We start from the raw sequence: 12,782 nt of genomic DNA, 5'->3' as shown, positions 1-12,782 counted from the left end.
CTGTGACTGAGTAGAACTTGTGTTTACAAAGATTGATGGCAGACGCAGTGAGAGGAGGTCTCACTCTGCACCGAGCCTCAAAAATATCAGTTTGATCTCAGTCACAGCTCATCTTTGACAGTTCTAAGTTTTATATAAGTTTTATATTTGTCCCAGTTTCACTCAGAGACCAAAGACTCATCATTTTAAAGACACGACTCAAGATTTTTTCACGACTAGAAATCTTTTGTCACAGATGGTAAAAATCATGCAGTGGACTCATGGCTTAAAGAAGAAACAGACTTTTGCTTTCCCGTTTGAACCCCCTTTAGTATCTCCACTATCTATGTTTTATATTGTTGTGGTGTTGTGTAGCGGTGAAGCAAAGATGACTTTCTTCCACTGTAGATAATACGGTGCATTCAAAGGCCAGGACACAGCAGTAAAACACAAGTGAGGTGATGCATTAAATCATTCATCGCTTCATTCATGTGTTCATGCATTAATGAGAGATCCATGCTGCGTCTTAGGTTTCACTTTCTCTGCAGAGTCTCTTTAAAACACGACACAGACCAGATGCTCAGAGACACGTTCCAAACCTGATACGGCTGCGTCCACACTCGCCACTAGTGTCATCACGGTACCAATTTCAAACTCAATTCTCATACTAAAGAATACTCAATATTGTCAACATATATATTTGTCATCATTTAAAATGACAATGTTAATAAAAATGTCCTTCTGAAGTTGTACCAAGGAACATATTACCGTATTAAAAGTCTTTGTAAGAACTAGGACTAAACTAGGACTAAACCAGGACTAACTAGGACTAAACCAAGTCTATGTCAGAACTAAGCCATGACTAAACTAGGACTAGATCAAGTCAAAACCAAGTCTACATTGGCACTAAACCAGGCCTAAACCAAGTCTATATCAGGACCACATCAAGACTAAACTGGGACTAAACCAGGACTAAACCAAGACTAAAGTAGGACTAAAGAAGGGCTAAACCAGGACTAAACCAAAGCTAAACCAGGGCTAAACCAGGACTAAGCAATGGCTAAACCAGGCCCAAACGAGGACAAAAACAATACTAAACCAGGACTAGATCAAGGCAAAACCAAGTGTACATCGGGACTAAACCAAACCTAAACCAAGTCTATATCAGGACCACATCAAGATTAAACGAGGGCTAAACCAGGTCTAAACCAAGACTGAACCAAGACTGAACCAGGACTGAACCAGGACTGAACCAGGTTTAAGCCAGGACTAAACCAGAAACTAACCTTGGTCTACAGCAGGACTAAACTAGGACAAGTGTGAACACAGCCTAAGTAGCAGGTCAAATGGACACGTTGTGCTTTTATCGTGTTTTTAGCTCATTGCAGAGAAGCTGACTGGACTAAACGGAACATGCACTGGAGTTACAAAACACATTCTCCAATGTTAACAACATGCAAGTCAGCAGCCGGCCACTTCTGTCGATGTAAGAAACAAGCTCTGATCAAAAGATATATGTCTGTACTATGACACTTGAGTATTCTGCACCAGTGTAAACAGAAGTGCTGGTTTGGCAGCTCTGTCTACACCCAAGAGAATTTTAAAAGGGTATAATGCAAAACCTGCTTCTTTTAATGTTTACATCCTGTTAAATACTTGCTCCTTGAATATATCATACCTGGAGTTGTGTTTGGTTCATGTTCAAAGATGCACTGTGTAACTTTTCTTGTAAAGAGTCCGTCCCCCGGCTTGTCTTCATGCAGATATTACTGTTTTGCCTTGATTATTGCACAGTTTGGAAATAAACTCAGTCATCGCAATTGTAGCTCCACCTCAGAAGTTACACAGTGCACCTTTAAGTAATAGTTTAGTGTAACTTTTAACTGTCCAGTTCCTACTCAATCTACTCTTAAGGCCGCCAAACACTACAGGATTTTTAAACTATTTTAAAACGCGCATACCACAGACACGAGATGAATCTTATGAGACTTAAAATCTCCAATCACAAAGACTGGAGTGGGATCTGTCTGCAGACCACAAGATATAAAGTTGTGAGCATGATTGTGTCAGCTGTTTCCTGTCTACAGTAAAACCACTCACTCTGAGACTCTGAAGTGTTCAAAGATCAGACTCTGCACTTCTAGTTTAGATACAAGTCAAAACTGTGTTATTATTATTTGTGAAATGTGGTGTAAAACTTCAAATACAGGATTTTTAAAGCATAAAAGATTGGAGATTAAGTCCGCAGGAAGTAGAGTCACTGTCACTAATCTGCAGCTTCACCTTGATCTGTGCGCTGTGTGGATGTAAACAGACATTTTTACTTTTAAAAAACGACTCAAACTGGATTAACAGCGTTGTTTTGTGGACTGGTGTCATTATTTGCAGAAGAAAATTTCTATGGATAATGCGGGTGAGATGCTGCACTTTAAATTTACAACTTTACGAGAGGTGAGGGATAAAGTCGACTCATTATTTTCGCTATTTCCTGAGTTTGTATCTTGTGTCTTTGTGTCCTGTGTCTTTGTGTCCGTCACTCCTCTGCCACTGATGTTCAGTTTTATTGGCTGTTATCGTGGCGTTGCTGATGTCTGGTGGTTATGATCTGACAGAGCAGCTCAGAGTCACACTCACACCAACACACTGACACCACACACTGACACCCACACACTGACACCAACACACTGACACCCACACACTGACACCAACACACTGACACCAACACACTGACACCAACACACTGACACCACACACACACACACACACACCCACACACTGACACCACACACTGACACACACACACACCACACACTGACACACACACTGACACACCACACACCACACAGACACACGCACACACCCACAGACACACGACACACGCACACACCCACACAGACACACGCACACACCCACACAGACACACGCACACACCCACACTGACACAGACACACGCACACACGACACACGCACACACACACACAGACACACGCACACACCCACACACACACGCACACCACCCACCCACACAGACACACGCACACACACCCACACAGACACACGCACACACCCACACACAGACACACGCACACACCCACACAGCACACACACACACACACACCACACACACCACACAGACACACACACCCACACTGACACCCACAGCCACACAGACAGCACACACGCACACACCACACCCACACGCACACACACACACCACACAGACACACGACACACACACACCCACACAGCACACACACAGCACACACACCCACACAGACACACACGCACACACCCACACACCACACACACACAGACACACACGCACACACCCACAGCCACACGCACACACCACACACACACACACAGCACACACCCACACACACACACACACAGACACACGCACACACCCACAGCCACACGCACACACCCACACTGACACACACCCACACAGCACACACACACACACCCACACAGACACACGCACACACCCACAGCCACACGCACACACCCACACTGACACACACACACACACACAGACACACGCACACACCCACACAGACACACGCACACACCACACACGCACACACACGCACACACCCACACAGACACACAGACACACGCACACACACACCCACACAGACACACACACACACACACACGCACACACACACACACAGACACACGCACACACACCACACAGACACAGACACACGCACACACCCACACAGACACACCACACACGCACACACCCACAGCCACACGCACACACCCACACAGCCACACGCACACACCCACACAGACACACGCACACAGTCACACGCACACACAGTCACACGCACACACAGACACATGCACACACACACAGACACATGCACACACCCACAGCCACACAGACACACGCACACAAACACACCCACCCACACCCACAAACAGCTTCAAAATTGCACACAAAGACACAAAGTCGGGTCATGCCTCCTCCTCCTGTAGTGTGTGACGGCCTTTACTAAAGGAGCATTATGCAGTTTTTCTGCTTGTCTCCATAGAGATTTTATTGCAGCGCTTGTATAGTATAAAACATATTTAGCATTCATTATGTTACTCTAAAATACTAGTATAGTAGTAGTATACATATGCATATTTGTATGTAAAAGCCTAAATTATATATAAATATAAATGGACACAGCTAACCCGCTAGCCACCGTGTTCCAAACAGGAAGTGACCATGGGTGTTCTTCTGGCTCCATTAACTCCAATTGACTTTACATTGAAAAACTGTCACCCCTCTCTCTGTCTAATAATTTTTTTGGTCCTAAAATGTTCATATTAATCTGCTCTACATTATCTTTGTGTTTTTATTTTGCTATTTTGGATGTAAATAAAGTCCTTTTCCTAATATGGAACTGGCTCCAAATTCGCTCCGATAACTTCAAGCCTCGATGAGCTTCATTTGACTGGAGCCGAACACTGTGGATAACGTCGCACTCACTCAAAAAGGCAGAGTAAATTCACATTCATTTCATTCTCCTGTCCGCTGTTATCCACATAAAGTTTTCGTAATGCAGATAAGATAATTAGTGGACCATGACGGCACTGACGATGAATCAACTTAACAACGGAAAAGTTAGAACCAGATGGGCCTTTGCTGATAATACCATTTTTATAACTCGGATAACATATTTAGGGTGTTGCTGTTAAATCTGCTCAACTAAACTTCCAAAAGTAGCTAAAGTTTGATTAGAAATGGTCTGAATAGAAGAAGCAGAATACCCCTTTAAAATCTCATTTGAATTTTACACATTATGTCCCCAGTTTGCTGTGCTGATACAGAGCTCCAAGATTAGACAAAATGGACTCTTGTGAGATTTTAAACATGTTATAATGTTATTTCCTCATCAAAAACAGACCTGGAGTTGTATTTTGTTCCATTCCAGAGTATCCTCAGGTTTGACTACCCCAAATTTAAGACTTTTTAAAGACCTTTATAAGACCACTTAAATGAAAATTACGACCAACATCGCACCCATTATGCAGACAAAAAACTTGAGATCCAATTCTAATAATGACCGTTACTCCCTGCTTTAAAAAACAAAAACAAAGTATTATAAAATCTCATTCAGAACTGATTTATAGTCATGTGCATTGCTTGTAAAATGGCCAAAAAACATTTATAACATTCTAACAAGACCAACTAAGTATTGTTTGCTCATACTCCAAATTAGATGTTCATTCATGTGACGTGATTTCATGTTTCCTCCCTCCATTTAACATTGCACTGCAGCCTGGTTGAGTAACCAAAAAAATAGGCTAGTGAAATTTAAAACCTTTGTGAAAAAAATAAGACTTGGACAATATAATTTAAGACTTTTTAAGGCCTTAATTTAGGAACATGAAATTTAAGACCTTTTAAAGATTTTTAAGTCCCCAAGGCTACCCTGCATTCATTCGTTTGAGAAAGTCTGTCTACATCTCCAAAGCTCAAAATGCTCTGTTCTACTTTGTGATGTCATGAAGTGGTAGTTTTCAAGTGAACATGTACCTTTGTTTTGTTCAGTAGAGTTTGGCAATTCCAGGACTGAAATGATCCAAATGATTCTAGTGAAGCTGTATGGAGTTTAAAAACACAGTGGAGCACTTCCTCTATTACCACATGACATTACAAGGTGGAACAGTTTGAGAGAATGTGCAGGGTTTGTGTTTTACTTTTAAACATGTGAAAATGAAACAAAGCACAACTCCAGGTCTGTTTGTGATGAGGAAACAACATTAGAACATAGATCAGAAAATAGCGTCATACGTGCACTTTAAACTAACTACTACGCTCTTTAAACAGATAACTCCTCTCAGCACAGCTCTGGGGTCATGTTACGGATCGGGTTTGTGGTCTGGGGAGCACAGGGGCTGCAGCGGCCGGTCTTTTCTACCTAATCTTGCCGAGCTGGCTCTTGGCTCTGGACAGAGGCTGCAGAGCGATGAAGTCGTCCCCTATGGCCACGCGGTTGGAGTACATCTACGTGAGACACACAGGACAGCAGCGGGAGAGCAGAGGGCAGAGGTCAGAGGTCACAGGTTAGGAGGGTTAGAGGACACACCCCACAGGACCTGTTCAGACCCGATTTTCAGCTCTCGTTTAGTTCTACGTTATTGAATATGTCCTAGCCCTGGACATACAAGTGCAAGTGGGTCCGGTCAAGTGGAAACAGGGGCAGATTTTTGACATTCAAATGTCTCTTATTCAGAAACTAGAGGAACTATTGAAATAAGTAAAGTATCAGAATGTAGGAAAGAGTTACACTCCAACAGGGTCAAGTTAAACCTGTGATATTCTTAAACTCATGTTGGTAACGGAGGGAATGAAATATGCAGCACTTTTTGGGCAATAAATCCAAACAGTGATAACTCTTGGTTCTCACTTCCATATCCTTAACAAACTGGTTTGAATATTTGCTTCATATAGTTTTCTACCATATGGTACAAGATTAGGTTGAAAAACCTCTTACTTTTTGACTCATGAGATTTTTTATGAAGAAAGATCATGGTAACGGAGGGAAAAGTAACGGAGGGAAAACTGTACAAACAAGTAGAAGGTGCAGGATTTTACATCATTTGTCGCTTTTTTCTTCTGAATACTTTAATATTACTTCAAAATGAAAGGAAACTATTTCTATAAAATATGTCAGTCCATCCAAGCAAATTTTTATCATTTTAAATACATAAAAAAAATAAAATAATCATGTACCTTCATCAACAGTTCAAAGATGGAATAACACAAGATATGATGAAATACATCCATTTATTGACATGATTTGCAGGTCTTTGAAATTTGGGAAATAATTTTTGTTCCATGTTTCATACATGGTCTGTTTAAAACGTATGGAACTTTAGAACTAAAAATGGTACAGAAAAAAGGTCAACAGTTTCATAAACTAGAGTACATATGTATCTGTTCAATACATTTTTATATCAGATGCATTAACTTGAATTTTTGACCTTGCTGTTTACTTCTGCTTGACTAGGCCCAAGTGCAAGGCATTTCACCCTCCTTTCCTGTTTTAAATGTGGAGTGTGTGAGTGTGAGAGTGCTGGTGGTGGTCGGAGGGGCATATGTTGCAAATTAACAGCCAAACTTCAGTCTGTCTGTCCCAGGGCAGTTGTGGTTACTGAAGTCGCTTACCAACACTGTGTACAGAGTGAATGACTAGAGTGCGGCGAGGCGAGGCTTGTCTTGCATTATAATAATATATCTGAGCTGCAAATTGTTCAAGTGACATTTTCGCCTCAGAACATTCGAGATAGATCAGACAGAGCTCATCGGGTCTGGACGGGTCAAAGGAGCAGAAAACACAGTGAAGAGGGAAAGATGCAGACGACTACGACATAAACACTCCCCAAGAAATCGACCGAGTCACTGAGACGGCTCCAAGGTGAGCGTGCAAGAGAGAGAGAGAGAGAGAGAATGCACACGCAAGAGAAAGTGCATGAGGGAGTGCACGTGGGAGAGAGAGTGCACGTGAGTGTGTGTGAGGATGATGTAATGCGCCATGTGCCCTGTGACCATCCTGGAAAAGGTTCAGTTTAACAAAAAGACAGAAAATAACAGTGACATCAGCTCCACATCACACAGGCTCATGTTACACAAATATATATTATGGGATGTATTTATCATAACACGGGTCATTTCAAAAAGAGATCTATAAATATTCTCTTTGATCATTTTATATTAGTGGATCCTATGTCTTTTTGCTTCATGTTACAGTCACGACTAGAAATATACTTGACCTAATATAAAATAATAAAACTGACACATGCATCTGTTTTTAAACCTTTACAATATACAGTATGATCATAATTGTGCACCTTTAAACCACACCTACTTTTGGAAATATAAAACTTTAAGAATGATTATGCATATTAAGATTAAAAAAATGAACATGTTTTTCTTATTCCTCTCTCTTCTCTATTCTACCTCTCACACCTCCTCTCTGTTTAATCTCTTTACTATTTTCTCCCCGCCCCTTCTCTCTCCTTCTCACTCTTTCCTTCATACTACTAGAAAGAAAATATTATAAAAAAGCCTAGATTCTAACAATTTTTAAGTAACCAATCAACAGCCGTTGAATCGTTACAAAATGGTACCTAGAAATAAACATTACTTTAACACAGAAACACAGAGCTTTAAGAAAAATGGAACTTTGAACAAAACCCTGTATATTAAAAGGTGCATTGTGTAACTTTTTTGGTGGAGGGTTCGTCTTGCTTTGTCTGGATGTTTCACAGTATGGGATTAAACCGTTCTATCTTCATGGAGACCAAACCAGACCAAGGTACAGGTCAGATCTGTGGAGAGGTGACCCCTCACAGTCAGCATGCCTGTTTCTGTAGGTATTTTTGAGCTATAAAACCACTTGTGATTGAATAAATATAAGGTAGTTGTTTAATGTCACACTGTGGAATATTCCAGTTACAGGAGGGGTGGCTCCAGAGCCGTATGTGGCTCATTCATCCTTGTGTTGTGGCTCCCTGTGACGTGTAAAATAAATAATGAGTATTTAATTACAATGTATTTTTTTTATTTTAGTTTGGTCATTTTTAAATATAATTCTAAATTTGCAGATAATTGTAATCTTATAACATTAAAATAAAATGTTTTTAATCTGAAAATGTACGTCACAGCGGCTGATGTGCGACACCCGGCACAGATCTGAGCCTGTACTTACCGGCACCTACACCAGCAGTATGATTTACTGAGTTTATCGACCCCTGGTAGATAAAAGATGAATAAATCCAAGAAAAGAAAAGTTTCTGAAGAAAACAGAATGTTTAATGCTACTTGGGCAGATTCATTTGCTTTTACGATTGATGAGACACGAGGTTCACACGATAAAATGATGATGGAACTCAGAAGCAGACGGACTTTTTGGTTCACTGCGGGTGAATAATTTAAGTTTGAATTTTTATTTCCTACGATGACGACTTGAGTATTTCACCTGAAATAAGCATCAACCAAGTGTCAGAGTTCAAAATGTTTTTGTTATGTGCAGAAATAAAATTCCGTGTTCTCTGTAGCATTTCAATGATTTCATAAATGCGACACACTATATATATTTTTTTTATACAGAGCACACAGTTAAAACATGATGCAGTGTTCTCCTCATTTTAGAGTCAAAACGGTTTTGTGGCTCTGGTTGTGTTCTTTTCTCTGGGAGATGCTCCAAATGGCTCTTTGATTATTTAAGGCTGCCGACCCTTGAGTTAGAACAATAACATATCCATAGAAACAAGCAGGTGACGGACCCCCAACCAAAGCAAAAAGTTACACAGTGCACCTTTAAGTCATAGAAAGTGAGAAAAATCTAATGAAAACTGGTAGACTAAAGAACCTGGTGGAACATGGTTCTCTTGGAGAGCTGTACCTGGCTCTTCTGGGTGTTGGTGGGCTTCAGGTGTCTGTAGAACACCTTCTTGATGACGTCAGGGAAGAGGCAGGTGATGACGATGATGAAGATGGCGAACCAGGCAGAGCCGCTGGACAGGAGCTGCACGAAGACGAAGTACATGTCCTGTGTGTGCAGGAACGGCCTGGAGGACAAACAAGAGGAAATATTATAAAGGATTATACAGTATTTACAACAAAGTGTCTTTAAAGGACCTACATTAAAGGGATAGTTCGGGATTTTTGACATAAGTCTGTCTGTCATCCCTGTGAGCAGTGTCGTGCATCCACACTGACTTACCCCCGACAGCGTCCAGTGAACCGAGATACTGGCCGTTTTCGGTGCTGACGAAAGTAGTCCAACAAGTTGACTGGGGACTGTATAATAAAGTGTTTTTCTTCTCAAAACAATCTGTGTTCAAAAGAGTGATACATTTTCATTACAAAACCATCGTCGCCTAAAAAGTCAGACCTCTTTATTGCTTGGCACTATTTTCTTTCCGTTCGTATCACTGCGCGCACGAATCCATCACTTTGTGCAGTTGTTCAGCAGTGTTTACATGAGCAGACCACCGCGACGCGAGAGAGCTAACGTGAGAGCTAGAGCGATAAGTATATAAGCTTGTATAAGATACATAAGATTATATCTAAAAAATGGTGCGAACTCTTGATTCTCCAGGCTGTAACAACAAAAATCTGGCTGAATCTCCACACACGTCACCGTTTTTCTGTCACGGACTTTGCGCTGAGGAAACTTTGGCTTCAATGTGGAAACCAAACCAGGTAAGAACAAAGAAGTGCTGCTATATTTACAAGAGAACAGACTCAAGAATCAGCTGTAACTCTGTGTGCAGTAAATCACTCAGTGTCATGTCACCAGTGAAGCTTCTACAAAACGTAACTTTATAAGTCGACTGTTATTACTATTGTAAATGTGGCGTACACTGTTGGCAGCAGCGACGTGGACGTGTGGATGATTCTATGTTTCTATTAGTCGTCCATGCTTCAGTCACAGTGTAGACTCTATGTTCACTGTGTACGAGTTTATAAATGACATGATGGTGATTGTCGCTCACTCGGTCTCTCACGACTCCAGCTTCAACTTGTACCACTTCTCTGTCTCTCTTCTCTCTCTGCTCGTTCTAACTCCATCTGGTGAATTTCGGCATCAGTATATTCGGGTTCATAAAGATCTCCCCTTGTCTTTGTGGTAAAGGCAAAGTCTTTATTGTCGATGTCGTAATCAAACATGTTGTCGCTAACATTCCGAGCAGTAAACAAAGTGAACCAGGCGCGGCTGTCACCTGGCGGCCGCGCGCAGTGATATGAACGGAAAGAAAATAGTGCCAAGCGATTATGAGGTCTGACTTTTTAGGCGACGATGGTTTTGTGATGCAAATGTATCACTCTTTTGAACACAGATTGTTTTGAGAAGAAAAACACTTTATTATACAGTCCCCAGTCAACTTGTTGGACTACTTTCGTCAGCACCGAAAACGGCCAGTATCTCGGACTCACCGGACGCTGTCGGGGGTAAGTCAGTGTGGATGCACGACACTGCTCACAGGGATGACAGACAGATTTATGTCAAAAATCCCAAACTATCCCTTGAAGCTATTTTGCTAAATTTTTTTGTTGCTTTTGGACCCGACTCATAGAAAGTTTGTTTACAAAATCTGAATCTTTTACCAGTTCCTCCTGGACAATATTGTTTATTTTATCTTTGGTGGCTTTTATTTTTCCAAGCAAGTTTTTATCTTTACAGTTGTGTTGTAATTTGAGCTCAAGAAGTCTTAAATCTTTTTTCCAAATTATCATATGTTGCTTTTTTCTTCTTCTTTAAATATGCCGGCCTCAAAATGAGTACAGCTCAGTCTTGATTGTATCCCAGACCACAGTCATTGTCCTCAATCCACCCTGCAATTTTATTATTATTATTTTTAAACTCTTTTATAGTGTTCTCTTTATTCAATCAACTTATATTTAATCTCCACAGAGTAGATCTGGGAGTATCAGACAGTTGTAATGTCAAATAACTATATGAAGCTATTTTATGACCTGTTTTATTTATGTAATAATGTTGTTTCCTCATCACAAACAGACCTGGAGTTGTGTTTTGTTTCATTCACAAATGTTTCACACACAAATCTGCAAATTCAGCTTTTCTCTCAAACGGAAAATACTCTGTTCCACCTTGTGATGTCATATCATAATAACTCTATTAGAATCGTATGGATAATTTTAGCCCCTGGAACTGCCAAGCTTTACTGAACTAAAGGTAAAAGGAGCAGTTAATGTGAACACTACCACTTCATGACATCACAAGATGGAACACAGCATTTTGATTTTTGAAGATGTAGACAGGCTCATAGTAAAGGATTTCTCAAATGTCAATGAAACAAAACACAACTTCAGGTCTGTTCTACTTAAAGGTCAAATTTTATGTAACATTCAGGCTTAAAAAAACAAAACAAAAACACCTTAGCATTTTTATTCAGTGTAGCTGTAGTTAAATAAATGTTTTTATTTGTTTCTTTTCAGTTTAACAGGTTTTCCAGCTTTTTACATATTTATGAAATCTTAATTGAAGTAAAAAACAAGCAAGGCCAAAAAATTCAACTTAATGCATCTGATATAAAAATGTATTCAACAGATACATATGTACTCTAGTTTATGAAACAGTTTTTTTCTGTACCAGTTTTAGTTCTAAAGTTCCATACGTTTTAAACAGACCATGTATGAAACATGGAACAAAAATTATTTCCCAAATTTCAAAGATCTGCAAATCATGTAAATAAATGGATGTATTTCATCATATCTTGTGTTATTCCATCTTTGAACTGTTGATGAAGGTACAGGATTTAAAAAAAAAAAAAAGTATTTAAAATGATAAAAATTTGCTTGGAAGTACTGACATATTTTATAGAAATAGTTTCCTTTCATTTTGAAGTAATATTAAAGTATTCGGAAGAAAAAAAGTTGACAAATTATGTAAAATCATGCACCTTCTACTTGCTTGCACAATTTTCCCTCCGTTACCATGACCTTTCTTAATAAAAAATTTCATGAGTCAAAAAGTAAGAGGTTTTTCAACCTAATCTTGTACCATATGGTAGAAAACTATATGAAGCAAATATTCAAACCAGTTTGTTAAGGATATGGAAGTGAGAACCAAGAGTTATCACTGTTTGGATTTATTGCCCAAAAAGTGCTGCATATTTCATTCCCTCCGTTACCAAAATGAGTTTTAAAATTTTTAGTCAACAACTTGAAAGAATATCACAGGTTTAACTTGACCCTGTTGGAGTGTAACTCTTTTCCTACATTTTGATACTTTGATACTTTAATACTAGTTTCTGAAACATTTGAATGT

General features: G+C 40.0%; 1 protein-coding gene across 1 annotated transcript in view; it reads right to left on the bottom strand.

Annotated features, from left to right (window-relative positions):
• The window catches only part of atp11b (ATPase phospholipid transporting 11B (putative)), a 187,749-nt gene that overhangs the window by 36,853 nt on the left and 138,114 nt on the right, over positions 1-12,782 (bottom strand). The window contains exon 28 of the mRNA XM_055164437.1: positions 9,390-9,555. Coding sequence (XP_055020412.1) covers positions 9,390-9,555 — 166 coding nt within the window. The remainder of the gene's footprint in view (positions 1-9,389; positions 9,556-12,782) is intronic.

This window comes from Boleophthalmus pectinirostris, unplaced genomic scaffold (genome assembly GCF_026225935.1).
Source record: "Boleophthalmus pectinirostris isolate CB_2022bp ecotype Guang Dong unplaced genomic scaffold, ASM2622593v1 HiC_scaffold_7, whole genome shotgun sequence".
Lineage (NCBI taxonomy): Eukaryota > Metazoa > Chordata > Actinopteri > Gobiiformes > Gobiidae > Boleophthalmus > Boleophthalmus pectinirostris.
This window is presented reverse-complemented; position numbering and strand designations above follow the sequence as displayed.